General features: G+C 41.2%; 1 protein-coding gene across 1 annotated transcript in view; it reads right to left on the bottom strand.

The window, feature by feature from the left end:
• The window catches only part of LOC114026363 (sodium/potassium-transporting ATPase subunit alpha-2-like), a 68,329-nt gene that overhangs the window by 10,172 nt on the left and 30,624 nt on the right, over positions 1-27,533 (bottom strand). Inside the window, exons 9-21 of the mRNA XM_027840042.1 lie at positions 23,976-24,174; positions 23,664-23,773; positions 23,320-23,454; positions 18,271-18,460; positions 17,896-18,068; positions 7,227-7,363; positions 6,549-6,699; positions 5,787-5,955; positions 5,046-5,200; positions 4,782-4,905; positions 3,204-3,349; positions 1,964-2,094; positions 1,649-1,750 (exon numbers count right to left, since the gene is read on the bottom strand). Of these exons, the coding sequence (XP_027695843.1) occupies positions 1,649-1,750; positions 1,964-2,094; positions 3,204-3,349; positions 4,782-4,905; positions 5,046-5,200; positions 5,787-5,955; positions 6,549-6,699; positions 7,227-7,363; positions 17,896-18,068; positions 18,271-18,460; positions 23,320-23,454; positions 23,664-23,773; positions 23,976-24,174 (1,922 nt within the window). The remainder of the gene's footprint in view (positions 1-1,648; positions 1,751-1,963; positions 2,095-3,203; positions 3,350-4,781; positions 4,906-5,045; positions 5,201-5,786; positions 5,956-6,548; positions 6,700-7,226; positions 7,364-17,895; positions 18,069-18,270; positions 18,461-23,319; positions 23,455-23,663; positions 23,774-23,975; positions 24,175-27,533) is intronic.

The following is a 27,533-nucleotide window of genomic DNA, read 5'->3' on the forward strand; positions in this document are numbered from 1 at the left end:
CACTGCCACCTAGCTGCCCCGAGAGAAGGTAATTTTTGCTGATTGAAAAAAGATATAAAGTTTTTGAAAATGATATCCTGCAGCATGCTATATCATTATACTCACACAATTCATTGAAAGTTAACAGAGCAGAGTGTGGTAATGCATGCCTGTAATCTCTGCCACCAGGAAGACGAAGGCTGGTGGATTGCTTCAGCTTAAGAGTTCTGTGCTGCAATATGCTAAGCCAGGATCACAAAGGGGGCAGCTAGATTGAGCAGTGGATAAAGTGCCAGGTCTGGAGTCAGGAACACTCACCTTCTTGAGTTCAAATCTGGCCTCAGACACTTACCAGCTGTGTGACCTTGGGCAAATTACTTAACTTCTGTCTACCTCAGTTTCCTCATCTGTAAAATGAGCTGGAGAAGGAAATGGCAAACCACTCCAGTGTCTTTGCCAAGAAAACCCCAAATGGGGTCATGAAGAATCAAGACACAACTGAACAACAACATGTGCCAGGCACTGCACTAAGTGCTGGGGATAAAAAAAGGCAAAAGACAGTTCCTGCCCTCAAGGAGCTCACAGTTTAATGGGGGAGACAACATGCAAACAAATATATATATAAAGCAAGCTTTATGCCAGATAAATAGGAAATAATTAAAAGAGGGAGAGCGCTAGAATTAAGAAGGGTTGGAGAAAACTTCCTGTAGAAGGTGGGATTCCTTCCTTGTTTGTTTCCGTGCTAACCCGCTAGACTTATACTAAAAGAAGGAACGTGGAATAATGGAAAGGAGGCTAGATTTGGAGAGACGAGCGTTCAAACCCTACTTCTGACACTAGCTGTGTGACCATGCGCCGGTCACCTAACGTTTCTGAGTCTGAGTTGCCTCATCTGTAAAATAGGGATGATAATATTTGTAGTATCTACCTTAAAGGACTTGTTTTGAGGATCAAATGAGATAATCCATGTAATATACTTTGCAAATCTTAAGGCACTCTATAGTACTTGCATTTGAACCTAGGTTCTCTGACTCCAGATCCAGTATTCTTGCCAAATAGGTCTGTGCCCTCGGTGTGCTGGCACCTGAGCACACTCCTGGCCACAGCCTCTGTGTTCCTGGGTCAGCCCCACTCAGAGGCCAGATATGAGCTGCTTCCTGACCACTGATCCCCTGACCCCTGGACTATCCTGGCTGATGACTGTAGGCTGTATGTGAACACATGTTTTTTGGGTACATGTTCTCTCATGCCAAAACTGCCTTATATTGACTTTGTATATACTTATATGTATACATTTATACATATATGTTTAAATAATTTAAATATACATATATATTTGTATATACATGTTGTTTCTGAGATAAAACCTGATGTCCTACTTGAGGGCAAAGATTGTTTTATGGTTATGGTTTTTTTAATCCCCATTGCTTAGAATAGTACCTGTCGTATAGTGCGGATAGAGATAGAGATTGAATCTGTGATTTCATTGGTCTAGAGAACTCCCAGGGAAGGAATGCCTTTCTATCAATGTAGGTTGGTACTGCCTCTGCAACTTAAGAGTCAAGCCAGGATGTGTCAGAGAACAGAAACTTGAACTTATCTTCCTGGCTTAGAGTAGGGTCCATGGGTGGCCCAAAAGTTTCCCTTCCACCCTACCTTCAATACTCACTTGAGTGGGTACATGCGAAGGGCAATATCCATGCCTGGGCAGTAGGACAGAAAGGCTGCCAGTAATGTCTCTTCAAATAGCCCAAAGATTAAGACCTTGTTCCTAGAAAGGAAAAGTGCAGGGCTGTGATGTAGGAATGGAAAGAAGAGTGGGCAAGAGGGATAGGAGGTATGAGAGGGGAAATTCAGAGTTAGGCTGTCCAGGTGGAATAGGCCAAGAACATCCTGAGAGGTGCCCCTTCTGTGCAACTCAGAGGCCAGCTCTGTTGATAGAGGGCTATGGAGGCTTGGAATTCTTGTGTAATGGGAAGCTCACTTCATGCCCTGGTGGATGATAGAGTTTCGACGGGTCTTGCAGATGATGAGGTCAGCCCATTGCACCTCTACAATGCTGATGAAGAAGGCTGTATGGCATGTGAACTCTACCACCTTCCGCTGCTCATAGGTCTGGGAAGAGGGCACAGCAAAGGTCAAGATCAGGAGGGACAGTGAAGTCATAGGGTAGAGTCAAGGTAGAGCAGGTGATAGAGTCTGAGAAGAGAGTGGAATCAGAAGGCAGGGTTGGGTTAGAGAGGAGGCGGGAAGGAGTGAGTTGGTCTCACCTAAACAAATACCTCTAGGATACTCCAAAGGTGAGCAGCTTTATGCCCACCTACACAAGGATTACAGAAGTATGGTACAGGATTCCTAATTCTAGTTTTAGGACTTTATAGGGCATCTCTAATTATCTGAAGTGGGGGGAGGTGGTTTGCTAAGAAATTCCTTAAATAAAATTAACTATTTTCCCTTTAATTTGTAAAGTAAATATATGTCATGTAGCTCTTTGAGGAAGAAGAAGAGAATTCAAATTAATAAAGGAGGATATCCCTGGCACAGAGTGTCAAAGCAAAGTGCCCAGACATGCAAATATGTACAAACATTAAAATGTGTGTGTGTGTGTATGTGTGTGTGTGTGTATGTGTGTGTGTACATATCTCCCATACACATAGAATGGGGTGGTGACTGTTCTAATTCTACTGAGTTTCAGTTGATGGGTGGCTCCTATGGAGAGGCATCCTTTAGATTCTGAGAAATTCAGAATTGGGGATGAGAAGGTTGGGATCCTGAGAGGCTGGACATATTACGGTGGAATTGTTATCTTGTGGTATCTGATGCCGAGAGAAGAAGCAGATGGATTTCAAAGGAAGGAAGCACAAGGAGATGAGGGGGTTCTAGTGCTGGTCCCTGGAGTCTTGGCTGGAAGCTAAAGGGGAAAGAGTCAGCAGAGATTACCTCCAGTGACAAAGGGGAGAGAGATGGGGGCTCCTGGACCCAAGGGAACAGATAGCCGCAACAGAACTAGAGCAGAGAACAAACAGTTGGCATTGGTATAGAGGAGTTCATTGGAAACAATAGAAGAATATTATAGAAATGTACTTGGGGTTGAGGTCAGTTGGATGGAAGGCAATGGAGGCAAGAAGTTATTCCTACCGATCTCAATCCCTTTATTCTCCCACTCCTATCCTGTCATTAGGACTCTCTTCAGTCCTCTCCACCATTGTTCCCAGTTCACTCACCCACTGCTGTCCATAACAATCTTCCAGGTCATTCACAGAAAAATCATCCCAATAAATCCTGATGCCCAGCAGCTGTGAGGGCCAGAAACCATTCTCTGCTAGGATCACAAAGTAAGTGAAGAAGCCAGCTATGGTCTGCATCATCCCTGTGGGAAATTAGAGGAAAAGGAGGTGGGGCTTGGTCAGAGAAGGAAGCAAGACAGAGTCTAGACAGAGGACACTAGGAAAAAGCATAGAAATCAGGGACCCTGCATGCCAGTTACTTTGGTGTTTACTCCAGGGAAATGTGGAAGATTCAGAAGCTTCTTCAGTTCTTGCAGGGTCCACTATTCCCTCAATGTGAATGATTCTTCAATCTGTAGTTCATCCCTAACTTCTACCTAGATTTTAGCCTCAATTTCTCCCTATCTTCCCACATTTAGTCAGTCACCAAAGTCCCACTGAAACTTTCTGCACAGTGTCTCCCCTTTCCATTACCTCAAACTTGACTTAATTATTAAGGTAGCTTCCTATAGTTTTCCCTCTTTCAGTCTCTTCACCCCTCCTACAATCCATCACGCACATTATCCCAAGACTATTCTTCCTAAAATGCTACTACTGTCCAGATGCAAAACAGAATTGCTTCCCATTTCCTATTGGGTGAAGTTGAAACTCCTTAATCGGGCATTAAAGACCTCCCATAAACTGGCTCTCATCTTAGTCCAACCTTTTCTCCTGTTGGCTGCCCCTTCACAAACCCTCGTGTTCCTCCAAGAACTAACTGTCTGTGATTTGTTGCCTCTGCGCCTGGCACACAGTCGGTGTTTCCGTGCTTGCTGCCTGAACCCAGCCCCACACCCTGGATTGGCTCTTTCCTCTCCTCTCCTCTCCTTTCCACTCATCTGGGTCCTACCCTATCTCCCAGGCATCGTTCAAGTTCTTCCTCCTCTCTTCTCTACCAGCTGTCCTGGGTAGTTGGTTTCTTCCTTGCACCTTCAAGGCATTTATTGTTTGTACCACTCGTGGAGCCTTTACCACATACTGACTTATATTGTTGTTTACATTGTTGGTGTACAGGGATCACATCTCCAACTAGATTATAAATTTTTCATGAGCAGGGGCCATGACTCAGAATCCCCTCTACCACCAGTGCTTAGTGCTTAGTGACCCACTTAATTATATTTATTGAAATATATTTGTTTATTAAATATATTTATTGAAAAGGAGAATGACACCCCACCCCAGATATCCACACTTGGACAGCTCAGAAAAACTGGCTAGAGAGCTGAACCTGGAGTCAAGAAGATCTGAATTCAAATCTGGCCTCAGACACTTAACTAGCTGTAAGATCCTGGGCAAGTCACTTAGCTTCTGTTTGCTTTAGTTTCCTTATCTATAAAATGGGGATAGTTAATGGCATCTACTTCCCAGGGCTGTTGTGAAGATCAAATGAGATAATATTTGTAACAAGTGCTTAGCACATTGCTGATTACATAGTAGAGTATGCACTATATAAATGTTTATTCCCTTTCCATCCTCCCTTCCCTTTGGCTCTTCCCTATTCACCACCTGACCCCATTTTGTCTCCCAGAGCCACACCAATTTGTCCATAGGCCATGCTGATGAGTCGTTGATTCACCAGCTTGTCTTTCTTGGGGTCCCGAGGCACACGCTTCATTATGTCACTCTCTGCTGTCTCATAGGCCAAGGAGATTGCAGGGACCTAGGGGAAGAGGTGACACAAGGCTCAGAAGGAAACTCAAATTACCTAAGCTTCGCCCCTTTCCCTCCCTACAGATGTTCCCCATACCCCTTCCCTTCTGATTGAAGGTGCCCTTCCCTTGGTTCCAGCTGGATTCTCACCATATCAGTACCCAGGTCAATGCAGAGAATGGTGATAGTACCCAGAGGCAGGGGTATATTTAAGATGATGAAGAGCAAGAAAGGGCTTATCTCAGGAATATTGCTGGTCAGGGTATAGGCGATGGACTTCTTCAGATTGTCAAAGATGAGTCGACCTGTGGGGATGTACCTGAGATATCAGGAAGATTATAGGGGAGGAGGCTAGGCAGGAAGAAGAGGTGTTGGGGGAAAAGCCATGGAAACTGCTAGGTGGAATTCTTGAGTTCTCATCCAATGCCCATCAAGGTTTCCCAGGAAATGGGGGTGTTCACTTTGGTTCGTGTAGATAAACTTTGGGGCTCAGGATTCATTAGATCTTGGTGTGTCATGATCCTTCAGGAATCCATTACTTAAATGATGGGCTGGTTTTAGGGTTTCTTGGTCTTTTGTGGAGTGCTATAAATCTGTGGACCAGTCCTATACTAATTTGAATTCAGTCATGAAAGGGCCATAACATTAGCTCCCGGAGACCAATCTGGTCCTTCATGCTGTTGGGAGGAGAATCCCAGATGGAGTACCAGATGGATCTAAGTTGCCATATTAGCCTCACTATAAATCTGCTAGACTGGGGTGGAGGTTGACGGTGGAGACTGCTAGAAGGGAATGAAAAAGTGGGGTGACAGAGATAACTTTGGACATCTCAGCCCTATTGAAGTGAAAAAGATAAGTCACAGGTGCACTGACCCTGTTTCTGTCCCTCACCTTCCTCCACACCAGTGACAATGGAGGCAAAATTGTCATCCAGAAGGATCATGTCAGCTGCCTGCTTGGAGACATCAGAGCCAGATATCCCCATGGCAATGCCAATGTCAGCCTTTTTCAGTGCAGGAGAATCATTCACCCCGTCACCGGTCACCGCCACAATGGCACCCTGGGTGGGAGTCAGAGGTATAAACCGAGGCTGTGAGCTAATCCAGGGCCCTCGACCTGGACTAGCCCACAGACACCATGATGATTACAGGGCTCCCTTTGTCCTGTTGTAGGGTAGGAATTGGTCTTTATCTCCCTTACTGGACTGGAGTCTCCTGCAACCCATCCCTTTCCCCAAACTGAGCCCACTTCAGGGTCCTCTGGTCTAGTTCACTCTTGTTCTTGGCCTTGAACTTAGTTGGAACCACATTAGCTTTTAGTGGACATAAGAGCGAGGGACCTAGTGCTGCATCAACTCCTCTGTCTATCCACTTCAAATCTAGAATGACAGAACCTTAGGACTGGAAAGGATCTGAGAGATTATCCCATACCACTCCCCGCCCCCCCCCCCCATTTTATAGGTGAGACCCAGAGAGTCTGATTTACCCACAGTCACATAGCTAGATAGAGGCGAAACTAGTACCAGAACCTAGGCCACGTAATGTCTTAGTACAGTGATTCCATGACCTTAAAAGTGATATTGTGACCAGAGATAAAGTATTCTGGTCTACTCTCATCTGTCTCTGAAAGGCCCCCTTGCTTTTCTCCCTGCACCTGTCTCTGACATCCTTCCACAATGATGAGCTTTTGCTGAGGCGAAGTTCGGGCAAAGACGATCTCAGAGTGTTCTTTGAGGATAGTGTCTAGCTCCTCTTGTGACATGTCCTTTAGTTGTGAGCCATGAACCACACAGGCTTTTGCATTGCTGTGGGGAGAAGGATCCTCTCAGGTGAGTTCTGGGGGCTGGAGGTACGGGAGTTCCCAAGCAGGATTTTCCTAGGAGACTAAGAGTTCTTTGCTTCTGTCCAACCAAACTCCTGAATGTCCCTAAACATACTATCCTTATGTGTAATCACGGGATTGTAGAATTGAGAACTGGAAGAGACTTTTTGAAGTTATCCCCCTTATTTTACAGCCTGTAAGTCTTCACACTTTGTTTTATAGTCCTTAGGTCTTCACATCCCTTTTCTCACTTTCCCCATTCAGGAATCTCATAGTTTCCCATCACACTAATGACCTTTCCTAATCCAATTTCTTATTCTTCTATCCCTCTTCCTCTTCTTCAAGTCTTCCCCAATATGGAGGCATTTCCCTATTGTATGACGTTTACGAACGTGTATAAAATTGGTAAATCTTATCTGTTGGGTGCCTCCCAGGAGATCGGGGTGGTGGGAACTTCTGGGATAGAGTAAAAGGATGAAGGACATGAACTGGGGAATCTGGGGGCCTCACCTAGCCTCCACCTGGTTGACAGAGATATGTAGCCGGGAAGCAATATCCTCCACAGTCTCGCTGTTCTCAGAGATTATTCCGACACCTTTGGCGATGGCTTTGGCAGTGATAGGGTGATCCCCAGTTATCATGATCACCTGGGAGGTGGAGGCCCATTGTCAGAGCTGCCCTTGGCCCTATCCCTCCTCAAGGCATACAGGACCTTGTCTTTTCTGAACAGGGGTTAGAGAATTCATCTCCAGTCAAGGTATAAAATAATGGGATTGGATGAGATGACTTCTATCTGGGCTAACACCTATGGGAATGGGCAATGTTATAAAAAGACAAGAACCAGGATAGTCTGGGGGCATAATTATTCTAGGACAAGAACATATCTTCTAATCAGATCCATACAGATGAGATTTGTGTCTACTGATGGACAGTTCTGATTGGGTTCACTGCATAATTAAATCTAGTTCAGGTCTGACTGAGGGCATGAATGCTGAGTGCTAGTTCTGAGGCTTGGCCATTTCTGCTACCAAGTCTGCTGAGATTGTCAGGTCAGTCTCAGATCTTTTAAGAGTTTAGAAAACTCTCCAATGGGCTCATGCCTCAGGTTCAGGCCATGAGGTTGCCTGGGTTTAGCCTAGAGTGACTCAGATTAAACTTATTCTCCAAAGTCCTATGAAAATGGTGTCAGGAAGGTTAAAACTCAGTAATAATAAGAATAGTTCATTTCATATTGCATGACAAAGTTTACAAAGTACTTTCCTCATAGTAACCCTTCTATTTTCTCCATTTTACAGATAAAACTGAGACTTAAGAAGAGGTTATATGCTTTGCTTATTGTCACAAAGCTAGTAGGTTGGGGCAGCTAGGAGGTGACAATTCCTAACTGTGTGAACCTGGGCAAGTCACTTAACCTCCATTGCTTCACCAAAACAAAACACAAAAACAAAACAAAACACAACAAAAAAACAAACAAAGCCAGTAAGTCTTGGAGATGGAATTCAGGTTCAGTGCTCACTCAATTCTATTATGGTTTATAACCTACTTCACTTTGATAATTTAATGTATTCAGGATCTCATAATTATGAGTGTAGGTTGCAAGCTAGCCATGTCTCTTCATCCTATGAAATTCTGGTCCATATTCTTTCATAAATTCTACATGAAGAATTTGCTAAATATTGATGATAGTAAGCATCAAATACAAAAAAGGAGCTTTTAAAAAGTTGGTGGGCAAATATATGAGACCCAGAGCCATTCCTCAGTAGAAAAGTAGTCAAAGGATATGAATAGATTCTTTTCAAAAGAACTGCAAACTATTAAGAACCATATAAAAGGTTTCTCCAAGCCACTAAACAATGAGAGGAATGAAAATCAAAGCAACTCTGAGGTTTTACTCAGCAAATTGGCAAAGATTACAAAAGATGGAAATAATGTTGGAGGGGCGGCAGAAAGGTCGATTCACTAAGACACTTGGTCAAGCCATGAATTGATTTAACCATTCCAGAAAGCCATTTGGAGTTATCCTATAAAAATGACTTAAATGTCTTTACCATCTGACTCAGTTATCCATTGCTAGGCGTATATCTCAGGGAGATTAAACATAAAGTCAGTGATACTTTCTGTGGTAGCAAAGAACTGAAAACCAAGTAGATACTTAATGATTAGGGAATCACTGAACAAACTATATGACACAAAGGTAATGAAATAGAAGAAATTATTGATATGAATAATAAAAGAGAAGGTTGGGAAGACTCATATGAACTTAGAGAGTATAAGAAAAACAGCATTAATAATGACTACAGTCATGTAAATAGAACAATGACAGCAACAAAAATCCTGAATGTTATGTAATTATAATGAGCAAAGTTGACCTGGGAGAAGAGATGTGAAAATGCATCTTCCTTCCTCTTTCCAGAGGGAGGGACGATAGGTATGGAACACAGCATGTACTATCAGATTCAGTTAATACATTGGTTGGTTTTTCTGAACTGTTTTCTTCTTTCTCTCTTAATAATTCTTTGTTATAGGGGAAAGCTTGTTCTTTAGGGGAGTGGAGAGGGATCTATTTAGAAACAAAGGTTAAATGAATAAGAATATTAATAAAAATGTTTAAAGTTGTGTTAGATACAAAAGTTTCATGAAACAAGGAAAAGACCCCTTGCTTGGGAGAAATTAGAAGATGATGGAGAAAAATAAAAATTATTCAATCTTGCTTGCATCTGTTTTGTCTGTGAAGACTGACTGGGACATTAGAAGAATACTCAACAGAGAACTCAAACCCCAAATAACTAGAAAAGGTGGGAGGCAAGGTGGTAAGGCTAGGTGGCACGGTGGATAGAGTGCTGGCCCTAGAGTCAGGACAATCTGAAGTCAAATCTGGCCTCAGACACTTATTAGCTGTGTGATCCTGGGCAAGTCACTTTACTCTGCTTGCCTCAGTTTCCTCATCTATAAAATAAGCTAGAGAAGGAAATGGCAAACCACTCCAGTATCTTTGCCAAGAAAACCCCAAATGGGGTTATAAACCGTAATAGAATTGAATGAACACTCCACCAGTCTGCCAAAAGGATATACGACACCAAAAATGTTAAGAACTCTTGATCCTTGATGAAGTAGAGAGAGATAGAATGATTTTAGGGAAATGGTTCTCCTGAGTACATCCAAAAGTTAAGGCCTGGTGATTCAGGATTATTATCTAGACTTTATTCTTCTGTTTGATTTTGATTATAGAACGATGTCCTTGTTCTTGAACCCCATAAATTGTAACTCAGAAATGACTGGGGTAGAGAGATTTTCAAAGACAGCAGAGATCTTTGTCCCTTTGGATTTTCTCTCTCTCTTAGCAGAGATGCTTACAATAATTTAATGAATAAGAATTCATTAATTTAATGAATAAGTTTGTTTCTGGCCCATTTGGGGTTGGACACAACTAAAAAACAACTAAATAAAAAGAAAATAGTAATATTTCATATAACTGAGTGACTGCCTTTAGTAAATCCAAGTCACCTAGTTCAGAACTACAAACTAAGGTACTGAAAAATCTAGTAAATGGGATTACTGAGCTACTTTCAGTGATCTTCAGAAAATTCAGACAAACCAGGATTGGTTACAGACCTACAGAAAGGCCAGTGCTCTGATTTTCAAAAATCCGCCAAACTCGACTAAGTGTTTGCTAAGTGTTTACTCTGTAGGAAGCACTATGTTGGGCTCTGGGGGTCCAAAATAAAAAACAAAACAGCCCCTCTCCTTGAGGAGATTACATTATAATGAGGGTAGAACATATCGCTTAAGTCCTGGTCCTCAGTTTTCTCATTTGTAAAATGAGGCAAGTGGATTAGATAGTCTCTGAGGTTTCTTCCAGCTGTAGCATCTCTCAAGGCACAATGCTCAGCTACTTTCTCTTTTATCTATATGCTGGCTTATCAGCTCCAATGGGCTCAATTATCAGTTTTATGTAGGTGATTCTCAGATCTACTCATCCACCCCAAGTCTCTCTTCTGAGCTACAGTCATGCATCACCATTTGTCTCATGGTGATTGAACTGGGTGTTGCACAGGTGTCTCAAACTCAACATGTCCAACAGCACTCATTACCTTTCCTCCCAAACTCTCCACACTTCCAAGCTTCCATCTTACTCTTATGGGTATTATTATCCTTCCAGTCACCTAGGCTTGCAACCTCAGTATCATTCTTGACTCCTCATCCTCCCTCCCCCCACATATCCAATCCATTGCTAAATCTTGTGGTTTCTTCCATCTCAGCATCTCCCCTTCTCTCCGGTTATATAGCCACAGCTATAGCTCAGGCCTTCATCATCACTTGTCTGGACTACTACAAAATAGCCTTTTACCTCCCCTCTAATTCATCCTAGGGCAGCTAGGTGGTGCAGTGGATAGAGTGCCAGGCCCGGAATCAGGAAAACCTGAATTCAAATTTAGTCCCAGACACTTACTAGCTGTGTGATCTTGGGCAAGTTAGTTAACCACTGTCTACCTCAGTTTCCTTATCTGTAAAATGAGCTGAAGAAGGAAATGGCAAACTACTCTAGTATCTTTGCCAAGAAAACCCCAAATAGAGTCATGAAGAGTCGGACACAACTGAAATGACTTAACAACAAAAACAACAAGAGAGGCACTGTGTTAGTATTGTGCTTGGCGTGGTTAAGATTGCTTTAAGGGATAGAGAGCTGGCCTCCAAACCAAGAATATGTATCTGGTAACTGCAGCAGTTGAATCCAAGGAAGAAATCCTCCCGAGGACATGCTTGACCCAGCTCAGCATGAATTGACCTGGCAGCTGAGTCACCATGTCCTACAAGAAGGAGTGACTTGCCCACTGACTTTGCCATGTACAGAATTTGTGGAAGGGAAATGCTTTGTGGCAAACATTTTAAATTTAAGTCCCCTCTTCCCAGGGACAGAGTGAGTATGTAGAAAGAAAGGAGATTATATCTCTAGTTTGGAAGAAATATTTTTGTCTTTGCTGTAACTCCTCAGTAAATATCCTTTGTAAAGCTAGGCAACATTTATTAGTTAATTGATGTTGGGGAGATATCAACTGGTAAATTGATACAGAGGTGAGATCAACTCGTCAAATTGATATTGGGGGGTGATATTAACTAGTGAATAATATTGGGGATAGGGAATGATGACCATTAGTACTGGAAAGACATCCCCAACCTTTTAGGTTTACCCTTAGAATCCTGAAGGGAGAGAAGGAGCCCCTAAACTCTGAGGACTCAGCTTAACAGTATGAATGGGAATTGGGAGAATGTGTCTCAGAGAATGTGCTACAGAAGGAACTGGGGATATTTCGAATGGAGGAGACTTAGGCAGGAAAGTATAGCTGTCTGTAAATAACTGAAGGCGATCATACTTGTGGAAGCATCTAAGTCTCATTCCCGTTAGGTTTCAGAGATACTAAGAAATTGTAATTTTTTGGATGTTTTCATTTAAAATCCTAGGTTGAAATTGAATAAAAGAGCTAATCAGTTTTCCCTGGAATAGAAGAAAATAGAGTATCCTCATCTAAAGTCTTTTTGGCTTCATTCTTATCAGAGGCTTAATCAATTTCTAAATGGAAAAGCCTGAGTATCGAGAAGGACTCCTCAGGACAACTGATTAAAAGTAAGAGGAAGAATGGCTTTGACGAATAAAATTAAGAGAAACATCTCTTGAATTCATAATTGACCAGGAAAAAAAGGAGAATTCTTAGAACAAGGGCTCTTAAGCTGGAGTCTGTGAACTTTTAAAAAAATATTTTGAAGCTGTGTTTCAGTATAATTGGTTTCCTTTGTAATCCTATGTGTTTTATTTTATACTTTTAAAAAACATTCGGAGAAGCCTAAAGACTTCAACAGTCTGCCAAAAGGGTATACGACACCAAAAATGTTAAGAACTCCTGACCCTTGATGAAGTAGAGAGAGATAGAATGATTTTAGGGAAATGGTTCTCCTGAGTACATCCAAAAGTTAAGGCCTGGTGATTCAGGATTATTGTCTAGACTTTATCCTTTTGTTTGATTTTGATTATAGAACGATGTCCCTGTACTTGAACCCCATAAATTGTAACTCAAAAATGACTGGGGTAGAGAGATTTTCAAAGACAGCAGAGATCTTTGTCCCTTTGGATTTTCTCTCTCTCTTAGCAGAGATGCTTAGAATAATTTAATGAATAAGTTTGTTTCTGGCAGATTTGTGCTCCAAATGCAGAGAATAGAATTGTTTTTCCATGTGTGGAAGGAATTAGAATTGTTATGTTTCAGAGGGAAGAATTAGGAACAATGAGTGGAAGTTATTGGGAAATAGATTTCAGCTCAACATCAAATAAAATTTTCCTAAAGTTAGGGTTCTTTGAAAATGGAATCGACAACCTCAGGGGGCTGCTAGTTTCCCATTACTAGCTGTCTTAGGCAGAGGCTGGATAGGTATAGGATTCATGCTTTGGAAAGAGATGGACTAGATGACCAGGGAACTACCTTCTAATCCTTTAAGTCTTGGATTACTCAGGGTGTGTTCTGAAGGAAAGATTCTAATGAGAAGAGTCTAGGGAAAAAGAAAGTATCTAGGAACCAATAACCCTAGTGATGAGTGATGAAGGTCTGAAAAGAGGCAGGTGCAGTGAGAGAGGGTTTGAAAGCTGATGAGATGTGGGGGTTTTAAGCAAAAAGTGTTGAAGATGAAGGTGTTTTCTGGACTGGGTAAATTGGAGAACCAAGGTAGAAAAAATGGGGGAAGGGGAAGGTTCTTTTGAAGAAATTTGTTTACTTTGAAACTGGTTGAGTTTGAAGGGTTGACGGAACATCCAAATATGCCCAGTTGACAGTTCAAAACATAGGACTGAAGCTCAACTCTAGAGAGCTCACAGTTGGCAATATTTACTTGGCAGCTCTGCTGCTTGTGTGAAGGTAATCACTGATGACATGGGAGTGACTGCTATGCCTAAGGGAGAGAATGTTAAGAGAGCAGAGAAAAAGGCTTTGGGGAATGCCCATGTTTAAGGGATGCTGGTAGAATGAGAAGAGATAGTGGGTATGGAGAAGGAGGGGACAGAGAGTCAGGAGGAAAATCATGAATGCAGCATCGCTTTAAGTTGAATATAGCTGGAGGAAGTCACTCAGTTGAGCTGGCTAGAAACACTACAGACTTACATTATCTAACCTTGCCTGGACCCTCATGGCAGCAAGGAAATCCCACTCCTTTGGGAGGGGGGGCCAAAACTTTTTCTTTTATCCTCAAATATCTCACACCCTCCCCCATCTCCCCACTTTATGTACAACCCAGGACCTTGCCTCTTGCTTTGAGAAGATTGAGGCTATTTGCCACATATTCTAACTTTCCTCCTTTTCTTTACCTCAAAACCTTTTGACATCATCTCCCATGCCTCATTTCCTCCATTTTCTAATAATCAGGTGGCCCTTTTCCACGCCAAGGCTAACCCCTCTATATATGCCGTTGGTCCAGTTTCCTCACATCTTTTCTAGCAGATTGACCCTTCAATTATCCTCCCCGTAATCTTCAATTTCTCTTTCTATTGGTTCCTTCTTAGACTCCACCACCCCTCAAACTATTGTCCTATGTTTCTTCTCCCTTTCTTAGTTAAAGTCCTAGAAAAAGCTGTCCATACTCATCGCCTTTATTTCTCCTCTCATTCACTCCTTTGCAGTCTGAGCCTGACCTCATCAACTCACTGTTCTCTCTCAAGTTGCCAGGGATCTCTTAATTGCCAGATCTAATGGCTTTTTTCCTGTGTTTAGCCCTCTTGACTTCCTCTACAGCATTTCACACCGTTGACCACCTTCTCCTCCTGGATTTTCACTGGGTTACTCTCTTGGTTCTCCCACTTGCAACCTTCCGTCTCCTTTGCTGGTTCATGATTCATTTCACTTTTTTTCTACCTGGGTATCCTTTAAAGCTAGGTCCCTGCCTTCTCCTCTTAACTCTCTCTCTCTCTCTGTTCTTTCCCTTGGTGACTCAGTTCTCATGGGTTTAATTATCACACTAGACAGAAAACTTACAGAGCCATATATCTGGTCTCTACAGTCTCTCTCTTGAGCACCACTACCACACTGACAACTGTTTATTGGGCATTTCAAAATGGATGTCCCAGAGCCACATAAAATACAACATGTCCAAAACAGAACTCATTCTTTTTCCCCAACCTATCCCTTTTTGAAAATTCCTTATACTTGTTGAGGGAATCACTTTCAAGTCATCCAGGTTTACGATCTCATGGTCGTTCTTTTCTCTTCACCTTATCTTGCATTTCCAATTAGTTGCCAAATCTTGCCATTTCTACCTCCAGACACCTCTCAATTCCAGCCCCTTCTTTCTACTCATACAATCACCTTGTTAGTTCAGGCTGTCATCATTTCTGACCTAGACTATAGCAGAAGCCTCCTAATTGGAACCTCTCCCCACTCTAATCCGTCCTCCACATAGATATCAAAATGATTTTTCTTCTGATCAAATCTGACCATACGTTACTCCTCTAGGATAAAAGGTAAACTCCTCTCTTTGACTTTTAAAGACCTTCCCAACTTGACCCTAACCTACTTTTCTGGTCTCATTATACATGACGACCCTTTACACACTCTATGATTTACTAGGGGTGGGGAACCTGTGGCCCTCTGGGTCCTCACGTGCAGCCCTTTGACTGAATCCAAACTTCATAGAACAGAGCCCATTAATAAAAGATTTGTTCTGTAAGATTTGGATTCAGTCAAAAGGCCACACCGAGGACCTAGAAAGACACCTGTGGCCTCGAGGCCACAGGTTCCCCACCTGATTCTAGCCAAACTGACATCTCTGATCCTTACAAACAACACTTACCATCCCTCTGCTCTGGTTTTCTCTCCTACTTGGAATGCTCTCCCTCCTGTGCACCACTGCCTCACAGAGTCCCACACTTCCCTAAAAACCCAGTTCAAGCACCACCTTACATAAGAAAGAAATATTTCCTGATCCCCATAACTGTTAGTGGCTCCTCTCCAATTACCTTTTATTTAACTATTTCAGATTTTCTCTGTGTTTATTTTGCCTATATTTGTGCATGTCTCTGGTGATGGAATGGAAGTTAATTGAGAGGAAGGATTGTTTTATTTTTTGTCTTTGCATCCCTAGTTCCCAGAACAAAGAAGGTGCTTTATATAGTAAATGCTTATTGGTTGATTTGTTTTCTGTCCTTCATTTCCAAAGAGGACTAATGACATCACAATGTTGGGATCAGGGTACAGTATGTTTGGCTATGGCTGATCAGTCCACGGAGCCCAGATGCCAAGTACGCACTTATCTAAAAGACTATTTTACAGAGAACTCACACAAGACAAGCGCTCACATGGAGGTCAGAAGAAGCAGTGCAAGGACACTCTCAAGGTCTCTCTGAAGAACTTTAGTATCGATTGTGAGACCTGGGAGAAGTTGACATAGAGGACCACCCAGCCTGGCACGCCAGCATCAAAGAAGGTGCTGCATTCCATGAGCAAAGCAGAATCACAGGAGCACAAAGGAAACATGAGCTGTGCAAATCCCCAGACATCACTATCCCAAATGTTTTTTTTTTCTTTCAGCCAAAGACAAGGTTTATTAGAACATCAGTCATATTGGGCAGACTCTTAAGGGGTCTGAACATTAGTGACCTATTGGCTAGATTGTAAGAATCTGAGTCCCAATGTTTTAATAGGCAATTATTTGTGCCTGACCTGTGGTTGAGCCTTCTGAACTTGTGTTGGTTGGTTGATTTATGGATTAATTGGAGAGGATGTCAGTGGAAGAAGGGTATTAAGAAGGAGAAAATGGTCGGTTGTATCTAATGCTACAGAGGTCAATAAAAATTCATTGATATTTTATTCAACTTTAAGGTTGACAAGCAGCTGGGTGGTGCAGCGGATAGAGCACTGGGCCTGGAGTCGGGAAGACTTGAGTTCAAATTCGGTCTCAGACACTCACTAATTCTGTGACCCTGGGCAAGTCATTTAATCCTGTTTGCCTCAGTTTCCTTATATGTAGAATGAACTGGAGAAGGAAATGGCAAACCACTCCAGGATCTTAGCCAAGAAAACCCCAAATGGGGTCATGAAGAGTCAGATATGACTGAAACAAGGTTGACAAAATGCTTCACAACTCACCTGAGCCTCAAGCACTGTGGTTGGTACCAAGGTATTATTATTACCACTTGAAAAATGAGACAACTGAAGCTCAGATAAGTTAAATGACTTGCCCATGGTCACTCAGTTAGTAAATGCTAGAGGCTGGATTTGAACCCTCTATCATTTGGAGTTATCCAAATTTGGATTTTCCTACCATATAATGAAAGAGGATGAGGACTAAAAAAGGCCATAGGATACGGTTATTCGGACTTAATTGTTAGCAGCTCAGGAGAGAACACTTTTGGTAGATTAGTAGAGATGGAATCTCATTGCAAAGAGTTGAGAGTGCATAGTGAAGTGAAGAAAAGGAATGTACACTACTCACTTTAGGAGCCTGGAAAGGAAGAAGAGGAGAGAGAAGATTTAGGAGGTGGCAGGATCCAAGGAAGTTTATTTTTCATTTTTTAGGGTAAGAGAGACCTGGCTTTGTTGATAGGTAGCAAAGAGCTAGCAAAAAAGAAAGATGTTGAAGATATAAGAAAGACAGGATATGATTAAGATGTCATGGAGACATTTCCCATCCCTAGAGGTCTTTAAGCAGAGGTAGGATAACTACTTTTTGAGGCTTCTATAACCTGGATTCATGATTTGTTTAGGGGTTGGTCTGGACAACCTTTAAAGACCCTTCCAACTCTACAATTCTATGATTTTCATGATTCTATTATTCTCCTACCAGAGTTACCAAGGATTATAGGTGATGATGGGTTGAGCTGGAGACACTGTTGGTGGATACCAGACATCTGAGTGTCTTGGTATTTTTTTTTATGTTTTGGTGTGTTTTTGGTATGTTGGTATGTTTTATATTTTCACTTCAATGAGCATGTCCTGTCTCTCACTCCTACCATGAGAGGGAGTTTTTTTGAGGATGGGGGGTTATCTCAGTCTCTCCAGGTCTTTGTCCAAGAACAGAATAGGGTCTTAACTACAGGAAGCTTGCTTGCCTGATAAGGGCATGCCTATAGAGGAACAAATCACTGGGAAAATCCCTAGGATGGTTGGTGATGGCAGCAAGGAAGCTCAAAGCTCAGGTATCCTACCTTGATGCCTGCACTGCGGCACTTGCCTACAGCATCAGGTACAGCAGCTCGGGGTGGGTCAATCATGGATACGAGCCCCACAAAACAGAGTTCTGTTATAGGGAAGTTGATATTGTCTGAATCAAAATGAAAGTCCCCAGTGTATGGCTCAGGGAGGTCCAAATAGCAGAATCCTGGAGGAGAAAAAAGGAAGGAGCAAAGGTAATTCAGATACCCCCTCTTCTATATCCCCATACCTTAGCATCCTATAACTTTTTCCAATCCCCTGTGACCAGTGTTCTTCCTTAGCCCTTAGGGTCTTCCCCACCATTCTCAGGGCCCCACTCCTCCAGATCTTTTCCCCTTTTCTAGTCTACTTTCTCCAGCTTCCCTCACCCAGCACACGTTCCCCTAGCCCTCCCAGTTCCAGGTAGGCATCATGGAAGGCATTTTGAGACTCCTTGTCCAATGGATAATCTCTTCCATTTATTAGGATAGTGGAGCAACGCTCTAGGATCCGTTCTGGAGCCCCTTTCATCACCAGCATATATTTCATGGAGCTCTCATCCCGAATGTGGACCGATACCTAGAGAGAGAGGAGAAACAGCCCTTGTCTCTTCTTTTTCGCTCAAATGGGGTTCCTACTCCATCCTCCCAAATTCTACTCAAGGCTCAGCCAATACTCAGTCTTGACAACAGAAAGAGACCTTAAAGGTCAATGATAGATAGATGAGGAAACTGAAGCTCAGGAAAGAATAATGGTTTGACCATGGTCCCCTGAATTCTGGCATTCAAATACGGGTCCTCTGACTCCAAATACGCACTTTTCATACTACACCACAAAGTAGGTGCTCATCTCTTTGAATTCAATTCATATCAACATGACTATGGGTTTTTTTAATCTACTTGGTGTGCAGTAATTTGTTAATTGAGCTTACTCTCTTGGGAGGAGGAAAGAAGAGATAGGCAGCAAGGTATATGGGAAAGAATGCTGGGCCTGTAGCCAACAGATCTGGGTTTGCCTTCTGGCTTTGGTGCATAATGCTCTGTAACCCTGGGCCAGCCTTCGAGTCTCAATTTTCCTATTTGTAAAATAGGGATATAGGGTAGAGTTGGGTGGCATGGTGGATAGAGTGCCCCACCTGGGGTCAGGAAGATGTCTTCCTGAGTTCAAATTTGGCCTCAGATACTCACTAGCTGTGTGACCCTGGGCAAGTCACTTAACCCTGCTTGCCTCAGTTTCCTCATCTATAAAATGATCTGGAGAAGGAAATGGCCAACCACTCCTGTATCTTTGGCAAGAAAACCCCAAATGGGGTCACAAAGAGCTGGACACGACCAGAAAAACAACTGAACAACAACAAAAATAGGATAAATTCCTGTACTATCCACTTTACATGGCAAAGAGAAAAGTGCTTTGTAATCTTATTAGCTCTATAGAAATGTAAGCTATTATTATTCAAAGATAAGTAAAGCAGAGTCTGGCCGGTGGGTGACTCTGGATAGAACACTGGGCCTTCCACTGAAAACTGCCCATTCATGTCCTTTGACCACTTATTTATTAGGGAGTGACATTTATTCTTATAAATTTGAGTCGGTTCCTTACATATCTTGGAGATGAGTCCTTTAACTGAGATGTGCTGAAGAGATTTTTCCCCTCATTCATCTGTTTTCTTCCTAATTTTAAGCACATTGGTTTTGTTGGGGCAAAACATTTTAGTTTTATATAAACAAAACTGTCCATTTTATCATGAATTCTTCCTCTTCATAGTTGTGGAAGGTAATTTCTTCCTTCTTTTAAATTGTTTATCATGTTTATCACATGTTTAAAATGTTTATCATGTGTTATTTTATGTCTAAATCATGAATCCATTTGGAATTTATCTTGGCATATGGTATGAGATGTCAGTTTATGCCTAACTTCTGTCAGGATGATTACAGGTTTTCCTAGTAGTTTTTGTAACATGCTGAATCCTTACACCAGTAGTTAGGGTCTATGAGTTTGTTAAACACTGTAACTATGTTCATTTGCTTCTGTATAGTTGTTGAGTCATTTTTTTAGTTTTGACTTTTCATGATTCTATTTGGGATTTTCTTGGCAAAGATAATGGCTTGCCATTTCCTTCTCCTTGACTTCTCCAGCTCATTTTGCAGATGAGGAAACTGAGGCAAACAGAGTTAAGTGACTTACCCAGGGCCACACAGCTAGAAAGTGTCTGAGGCCAGATTTGAACTCAGAAAGAGGAGTCTTCCTGATTCTAGCCCGGAGCTTTAGCCACTGTGCCCCCTAGGTGCCCTTTCTGCATAGTATCTGACACCTACTCTGTTCCAGTAATTGACTTCACTATTTTATAGCCAGTATCAAATTATTTTCATCATTACAGCTTTGTAGTATAATTTGAGATCCAGGCCTCCTTTCTATTAAAAATTATTTCCTTTGAGATTCTTGACCTTTTGTTATTCCAGATCAATTTCTTTCTATTTTTTCTAGCTCTCAAAGTAATCCTTTGTTAGTTTGATTGGTATAGCACTGAAAAAATTGATTTAGGTAGCATTGTTGTTTTTATGTTGACATGGCCTACCCAGGAGCAATTGATATTTTCCCACTTATTTAGGCCTGTCTTTATTTCTCTAGAGACAATTTTTAATTGCATTCTTACAGTTCTTGCATGTGTCTTGATAGATAGACCCCAAAACATTTTACACGTTCTGTTGTTATTTTGAATGTAATTTCCTTTTCTTTCTCTTCTTCCTGAGTTTGTTGGTAATATACAAAATGCCAATGATTTAAGTGGAATTTATTTCATATCCTGCAATTTTTCAAGATTATTCATTGTTCAATTAATTTTTAATTTACTTTTTTTGGTTCTATGGATCCATCATATCATCTTTAAAAAATAGTAATTTTGTTTCCTCTTTTCCTATGTTTATTCCCTTGATTTTCTTGTCTTTTTATATAGCTAACATTTCTCACATTAAATAACAATGATGATAATGAATATCCTTGCTTAACTCCTGGTCTCGTTGAAAAAGGTCCTAGCCTTTCTCTGTTATATAAGTTGTTGACTCTTAGTTTTAGGTGGATAATTACTATATTAAAGAAGGTCCATTTGTTTCCATGCTTTCTAGTGTTTGTTTGTTTTACAAAAAATGGATGTTGGATTTTGTAAAAAGCCTTTTTATTATTTATTGATAAAATCATGTGGTTTTTAATGATTTTTGTTATGAATATGATTTATTATGCTTATGGTTTTCCTTTTCTTGAACCAACTCTTTATTTTAGTATAAATCCAACCATAGTAGATAAATCTTTTTTTTTTTTTTTGGTGAGGCAATTGGAGTTAAGTGACTTGCCCAGAGTCACACAGCTTCTGAGTGTTATGTGTCTGAGGCTGGATTTGAACTCAGGTCCTCCTGTCTCCAGGGCTGTTACTCTATCCACTATACCACTTAGTTGCCCCTGATAAGCTTTTGATATGTTGTTGTAGTTGCTTTGCTAATATTTTATTTAATATTTTTGCGTCAATGTTCATTAGGGATATTGGTCTATTGTTTTCTTTATCTGCCCTATTTCTCTGTTTTAAATATCAAGATCATATTTGTAAAACAATAATAGTAATAGCTAGCACTAATATGCTTTAAGAGGTTTTCAAAATTATCTTATTTGATCTTACCAATCACTTTGTGAAGTAGGTGCTATCATTATTCCCATTTTACAGATGTAACTGAGGCTCAGTGGTTCAGTGACTTGCCCAGGATCACAGAGCTACTGAGTACTTGAGGCAAGATTTGAACTCAGGTTTTCTTGACGCCAAATCCAGAATTCTATATCTACCTATATCTGTCACCAACTTGCTTTGTATCAAGGGTATAGAAGGATCTCTTCTTTTCTTATTTTTTTAAACAATTGGAGTAAATATTGGAGTAATATTACCAAATATTTTTTTTTTTGCATATTTGAGGATTCATTTGTGAATCTATATGGTCCTGGGTTGTTTTTGTTTGCTTGTTTTGTTTTAATTCCTTTGGTAGTTCAGGTATGGTTTATTTAATTTCTTTTTCTGATGTTGGATTATTTACATGATCTAGTTCTCTTAATTTGTATATTTTATATTTTTAAAAATATTAATTCATTTCATTTAAATTATCAGTTTTGTTGGCCTATAATTGGACAATTTATAATTGGATAATTTCCTTTATTTCATCTTAAGTTACTGTGAATTCTCCTTTCTCATTTTTGGTACAATTTGGCTTTCTTCTATTTAAAAAAGGTCATACCAGCTAACTGGTTATCTATTTTATCATTATTTAAAATCATGTAATTATTTATTTATTTAAGTTTTTAAACTTCCAATTTTGTTATTTCTTTTTTGATTTTCAGACTTTCTACTTTGATGTTTAGTTGACTTAAAAATTTGTTGTTCTAGTTTTTTTTTTTATAAAAATCTACATGTCCATCTATAACCAATATCAAATTACTTGCCTTCTAAGTGGGGAGAAGGAGGGAGGGAAGGAGGGAGAGAATTTGAAACTCAAAAATTTTAAAAGACAAATGTTAAAAATTGTTTTTACATGTAATTGGGGGAAAAATGATTAAATTTAGAGTAAAAAAAGATAATCCATAAAAAAACAAACTACATATTCAACTCAACGACCTGTTAAAATATAATTACTTCATCATTGTATAGTCATTTTCAATTGATCAAATGTCAATCTTTTGATTTTGTTTTAATATTTTCTTATTGTCTCATAGAATCATTGCTTTCTGTTTGGTCCATTCTCATTTTCAGAGTATTGAATTCTTACATATGGTTTACTGCTATTTGTTCTAAGCTATTAATTCTCCTTGTCATTCGTTCCTCCCCACTTGTAGTTTCCATTAACATTACATTTCTTATTCATTTCTTCCAGGTACTCATAGTCCTCGTGGCTAGGATATCCTTGTCTCTGAGGTTCTCCTTGGACTTGTGGAATTCTTCACTATCAAGTATGTTAGTAATGGAGCTACGATTCAAACCCAAGTTCTCTGACTCCATGTGCAAGGTGCTTTTCACTGCACCATGCTGCTGCTTTTTTATGTTTAGTGCAATTCCCAGAATTCAGAATATTAGAGTTTTCAAGTCAACAGACATGTATTAAACACCTACTTCATGCAGGGGACTGTGAAAGATGAGATATAAAACTGAAACAGTCCTTGCTGTCAAGAAGATTACTTTCTACTAAACTCCGGGCCATTTTCATCACTTCTCATTCTTCTCTGTTTTTGAGAGAAGATAACAATGAAGGTAACAACCTTGACCTTCCTTGACCTGGTACTGCTTTATAAGTATTGCTTGATAATCATTTATGTCACCAGAGCCTAATCCTTGTCTCTCAAGTTTTGTCTGTCTGGCCTCCCTTTCCCTTGATCTTATTCTACTTGCATAATTTTCCTTGGCTCCATACCTGGTACTTGTTGGTGGAGTTGAAGGGGATCTCTGCCACCTTGGCGTACTTTTCCCTCATTTCACTCACTGAGCCGTAAGATTGTTCAATGAACTTGAGGAGAGCTGATTCAGAAGCATCACCTGTTGTCATTCTCTGCCAGGAAGGGGCTAGAGTCACCCCGAGGAGCAGAGATTTGGGGCACCAGGATCCCCGAGTGTCACTGGGAGGTACAGGGCCTACCCATGGAAACAAGGTGATGGATGAATTGGGGAGGGGACACACATGCTGGAAAACAAGGGAAGTGACTGAAGGCTGGGAGGATAGGGCTTTGGAGATAGCTTCTCTCACTGTGGACCTGGTACCTTAGCGATAGGGACTTTCTCTTGATCTGGTCCAAATTCAGCTCGGTTACAGAGACCGGCAATTAGAGCCATGACAGGCCAGGTTTTAGAGTTCTTGTCAAAATTGTGCCCTGATAAAAAGAGGAATTTGTGAGTACGTGCTGCAAGGGGGTCCATTTGAGAAATACTTTCATCCCCTGTTTCTCATTTAAATGCTTCCTCTTAAGCCCCAATTTTTTAGGTATCTTCTCTTTTCCCAATCCTACCATTCCCTCCCTTTCAAAACACTCCACTCTTCTTCCTTCCCCTTTCCCTAAAAATGCTCCCAGTCACCAGACTGGTCCTCAGAAGTGTCAGCCTCAAATATATTCTTGTCAAACCACATGTGGGCCACAGTCATCCGGTTCTGGGTGAGGGTGCCTGTCTTGTCTGAGCAGATGGTGGAGGTGGAGCCCAGGGTCTCAACAGCCTCAAGGTTCTTTACTAGACAATTCTTCCGGGCCATTCGCTTGGCTGTCAAGGTTAGACACACCTAAGGTGAGGGTGGGGAGGAGAAGGAAAGAAAAAGGAGCTCAGCCTGGTATTTGTTGCTGAAGTTGTCACCTCAGCCCCCTATACTTTTAAAACCCAGGCTTTAGAGCCTTATGCAATAGTAATAGCTAACATTTACACAGTGCTGGGCACTGTGCTAAGTAAGCACTTTACAATTATTATCTCATTTGATCCTCGAAACAAACCTGTGAGATAAGTGCTATCGTTATCATCCCCATTTCACAGGTGAGGAAACGGAAGCGGATAGAGGTTAAGTTACTTGCCCAGGGTCACACAGCTAGAAAATGTCTGAGGTTAGATTTGAATTTAGGTCTTCCTAGGTCCTGGCCCAACACTTTATCCACTGCATTACCTGGCTGCCTAAAGCGTCAGGAACGTACATTCAACATGAGGTTTTCATCGGGAGACTTTCATACAGTTCAGATTGCTCAAGAGTTCAGAGAAATGAGCCATATCTAGTTGGAGCCTAACTAGACATAGGTTATGGAGTATGAATGTATTAGATGCCATAGAACTGAGGCAGAAAGGAGGTAGCAGCTCGGGACACAAAGAATAATATAGTCATCAATTAGGAACATGAGACTATAGGATTTAGAGCTAGACAGGATCTTAGAGAACATTTAGTGCTTGCCTATACATTTTACAGATGAGGAGACTGAGTTCCAGAGAGGTTAAGTGCTTTGCCTAAGGTCACTGAGGTAGTTAATAACAGAGTGTGGAATTGCACCTAGGTCCTATGACTCCAAGTCCAGTGGTCTTGTCAGTCCATGTTTAAGTACAGAATACCTACAATTTTGAATGCTATAGTAGTTTCTGGAAGGAAACACCAAAGAAATAGGAGGAATAGAGCCTCTGCCTTTCAGGATCTTAAAATTAGAAGGAGACAAGAGTAATACACACACACACATAAATCCATACACATAAATCCATACACATACAACACACAAACAGAAGAAATATACCAAAGAACGTATAAATAATTCGATTAACAATTGAACAACAACAACAAAAAAAACAACCCCACCTTTATTGAAGCACTGTAAAGAAATGCCCTTTCCTTTGCTGAGGTGGGAATTAAATTACTGTGGGGGTGGTACTGTAAACCTGTGAATATTTCCCTGGGGAAAGAAATATGAGCTATACTGAAATCAATCTGGGTAGAACTTTGCATATGTGGCAGATTGATGCCCTGCTCCCAAACCCGGGCTTGGAAAGTTGGAAGTTAGTAGTAGGGGTTGAGAGGGGTCAGGAGCCCATCAGCTTGGCATGAGGAGAGAGTTTTGGGAGATGGGTCTAGGCATATCTGGGGAAGGTACATCCACAGAGTTTTCTCCTGAGATGAGTGTAGTGGTGGGTCAGTTGGTGACCAAGCCAGATGTTAGTTTAGATGGGAGAAGGATCGATTTATCCTGACCATTACTGGCCAGATTAGGGATACCTGTCCTGTGAAGTCCTCATTGTTGTTGTTGTTCAGTCATTTCAGTCATGCCCAACTCTTTGCAACCACACTCAGGGTTTTCTTGGCAAAGCTACTGGAATAGTTTGCCATTTCCTTCTTTAGCTCATTTTACAGATGAGGAAACTGAGGCAAACAGGGTTAAGTATCTTGCCCAGCGTTGCACAGCTGGTAAGTGTCTGAGGCTGGATTTGAACTCAGGTTTTCTGGACTCCAGGCTCAGCACTCCATCCACTATGCCTTCTAACTGTCCTGAGGTCCAACTTCAATCATAGTTGAAAGAGTTCTGGACTTGAAGTCAGAGGACCTAGGTTTAAGTTCTTGGCTCTGCCACTTATGAACTATGTGACTTCGAGCAAGTAACCCAACTTTTCTGGGCCTTAGGTTCTTTCTGTGCAAAATGAGAGGGCTTAACTAGATGGCCTCTAAGTTCCCTTCCAGCTTTAAACCTATGATTATGGGTTCTCGGAGGGTGTACTAACGAAGTACATGAACCCTGGCGAGTCCTACCAGCCTGGAAAGGCTGCAAGTACAGGTCCAAGAGCCAATCTAGCTTGGTTTGGAGAGACTTATCACCAGAAAATTAACCACTAGATGGTGAATCTTTTTACTCAGAGCAGTTCATAAAACCACCTATGAAGATATGGAGATATTTGTTATTTCTGTTGTCAGAAGCAACACCTACACCAATGACATAATAAATCATTTCCAGTATTCATGTAAGGTATAGCTTCCTATCTGAAGCTCAATAATTCTTTATTCGGTATGCATTTATTTTCAAAAAAAAAAGTTTAGCTTATTTCTCTTAAGTAATAGTAAAATACTTTTTTCCAAAGCTCAGCCTGGATTTGTTGATGCACTAAGGGGAAAAGAAGGTAGTGTTGGGGCCAGGATAAGCCAAGAGAGGTGGTAGCAGGAGAGAAACTGTTTAGGCTATACTTCCAAAGCTTTAGGGTGATGGTAAAAAAAGATCCGGCAAGATCTTTACAAGAAGAAGAGGAAGTGGTCCAACAACTCAAAGGGGATTAGAATCCAAATGGTCTTTTTTTCTGCTTGGAGTCCTAAAGCTTTGCATGGCAGAAATAGTACTGGTGTAGTAGGCCAGGAGTTGTGTGAGGCTATGGCCTGTTAAACAATAAACATGGAGAAAATAGCATGGCAGATTGTGCGAGGGAGGCGGCAAGGGGTAGGGGGTAGAGGGCTGGACTTGAAATGAGAAGGGCTTGGGTTAAAATCCTGCCTCGGATATTTGTTAGCTGTGTGGCTCTGGGAAAGTCACTCAACTACTCGATGACTCAGATTCCTCAACTGAAAATTGAGAAAGTTGGACCTGATAACCTCTAAGGTCCCTTCCAGCTCTAAATCTATGATCCTATGATGCTGGGAGGCAGTAAGGAACTTCCCCTGGGAAGATGACCTAAGGTGCAGATTCAAGTCTTCTGGTAGGCAATCACTTGACAGACAGATGAGCGTATAAAGGCTAACTATAAGTCAGTTAATAAATATTTATGAAGCACTTACTATGTGTGGGCCCCTGCACTAAGCACTGGGGATACAAAAGAGAGGCAAAAGATAGTGTTTGCCAGGCAGACTTCAGAAAAACTTGAAAAGACTTGCATGAACTGATGCTGAGTGAAGAGAGCACAACTAGGAGAACATTATACACAGCAACAGCAACATTGTGAGATGACCAACTTTGATAGACTTAGCTCCTCTCAGTAACGCAATGATCTAAGACAATTCCAGAACACTCATGATGGAAAATGCTATCCACATCCAGAGAAAGAACTATGGAGTCTGAATGCAGATCAAAGCATACTATTTGCTCTTTTTTTCCTTCTGTTTTGTTTTATTTCTTCTTTCTCGTGGTTTTTCCCTTTGGT

The sequence above is a fragment of the Vombatus ursinus genome, unplaced genomic scaffold (genome assembly GCF_900497805.2).
Source record: "Vombatus ursinus unplaced genomic scaffold, bare-nosed wombat genome assembly UNPS02014838.1, whole genome shotgun sequence".
Taxonomy (NCBI): Eukaryota; Metazoa; Chordata; class Mammalia; order Diprotodontia; family Vombatidae; genus Vombatus; species Vombatus ursinus.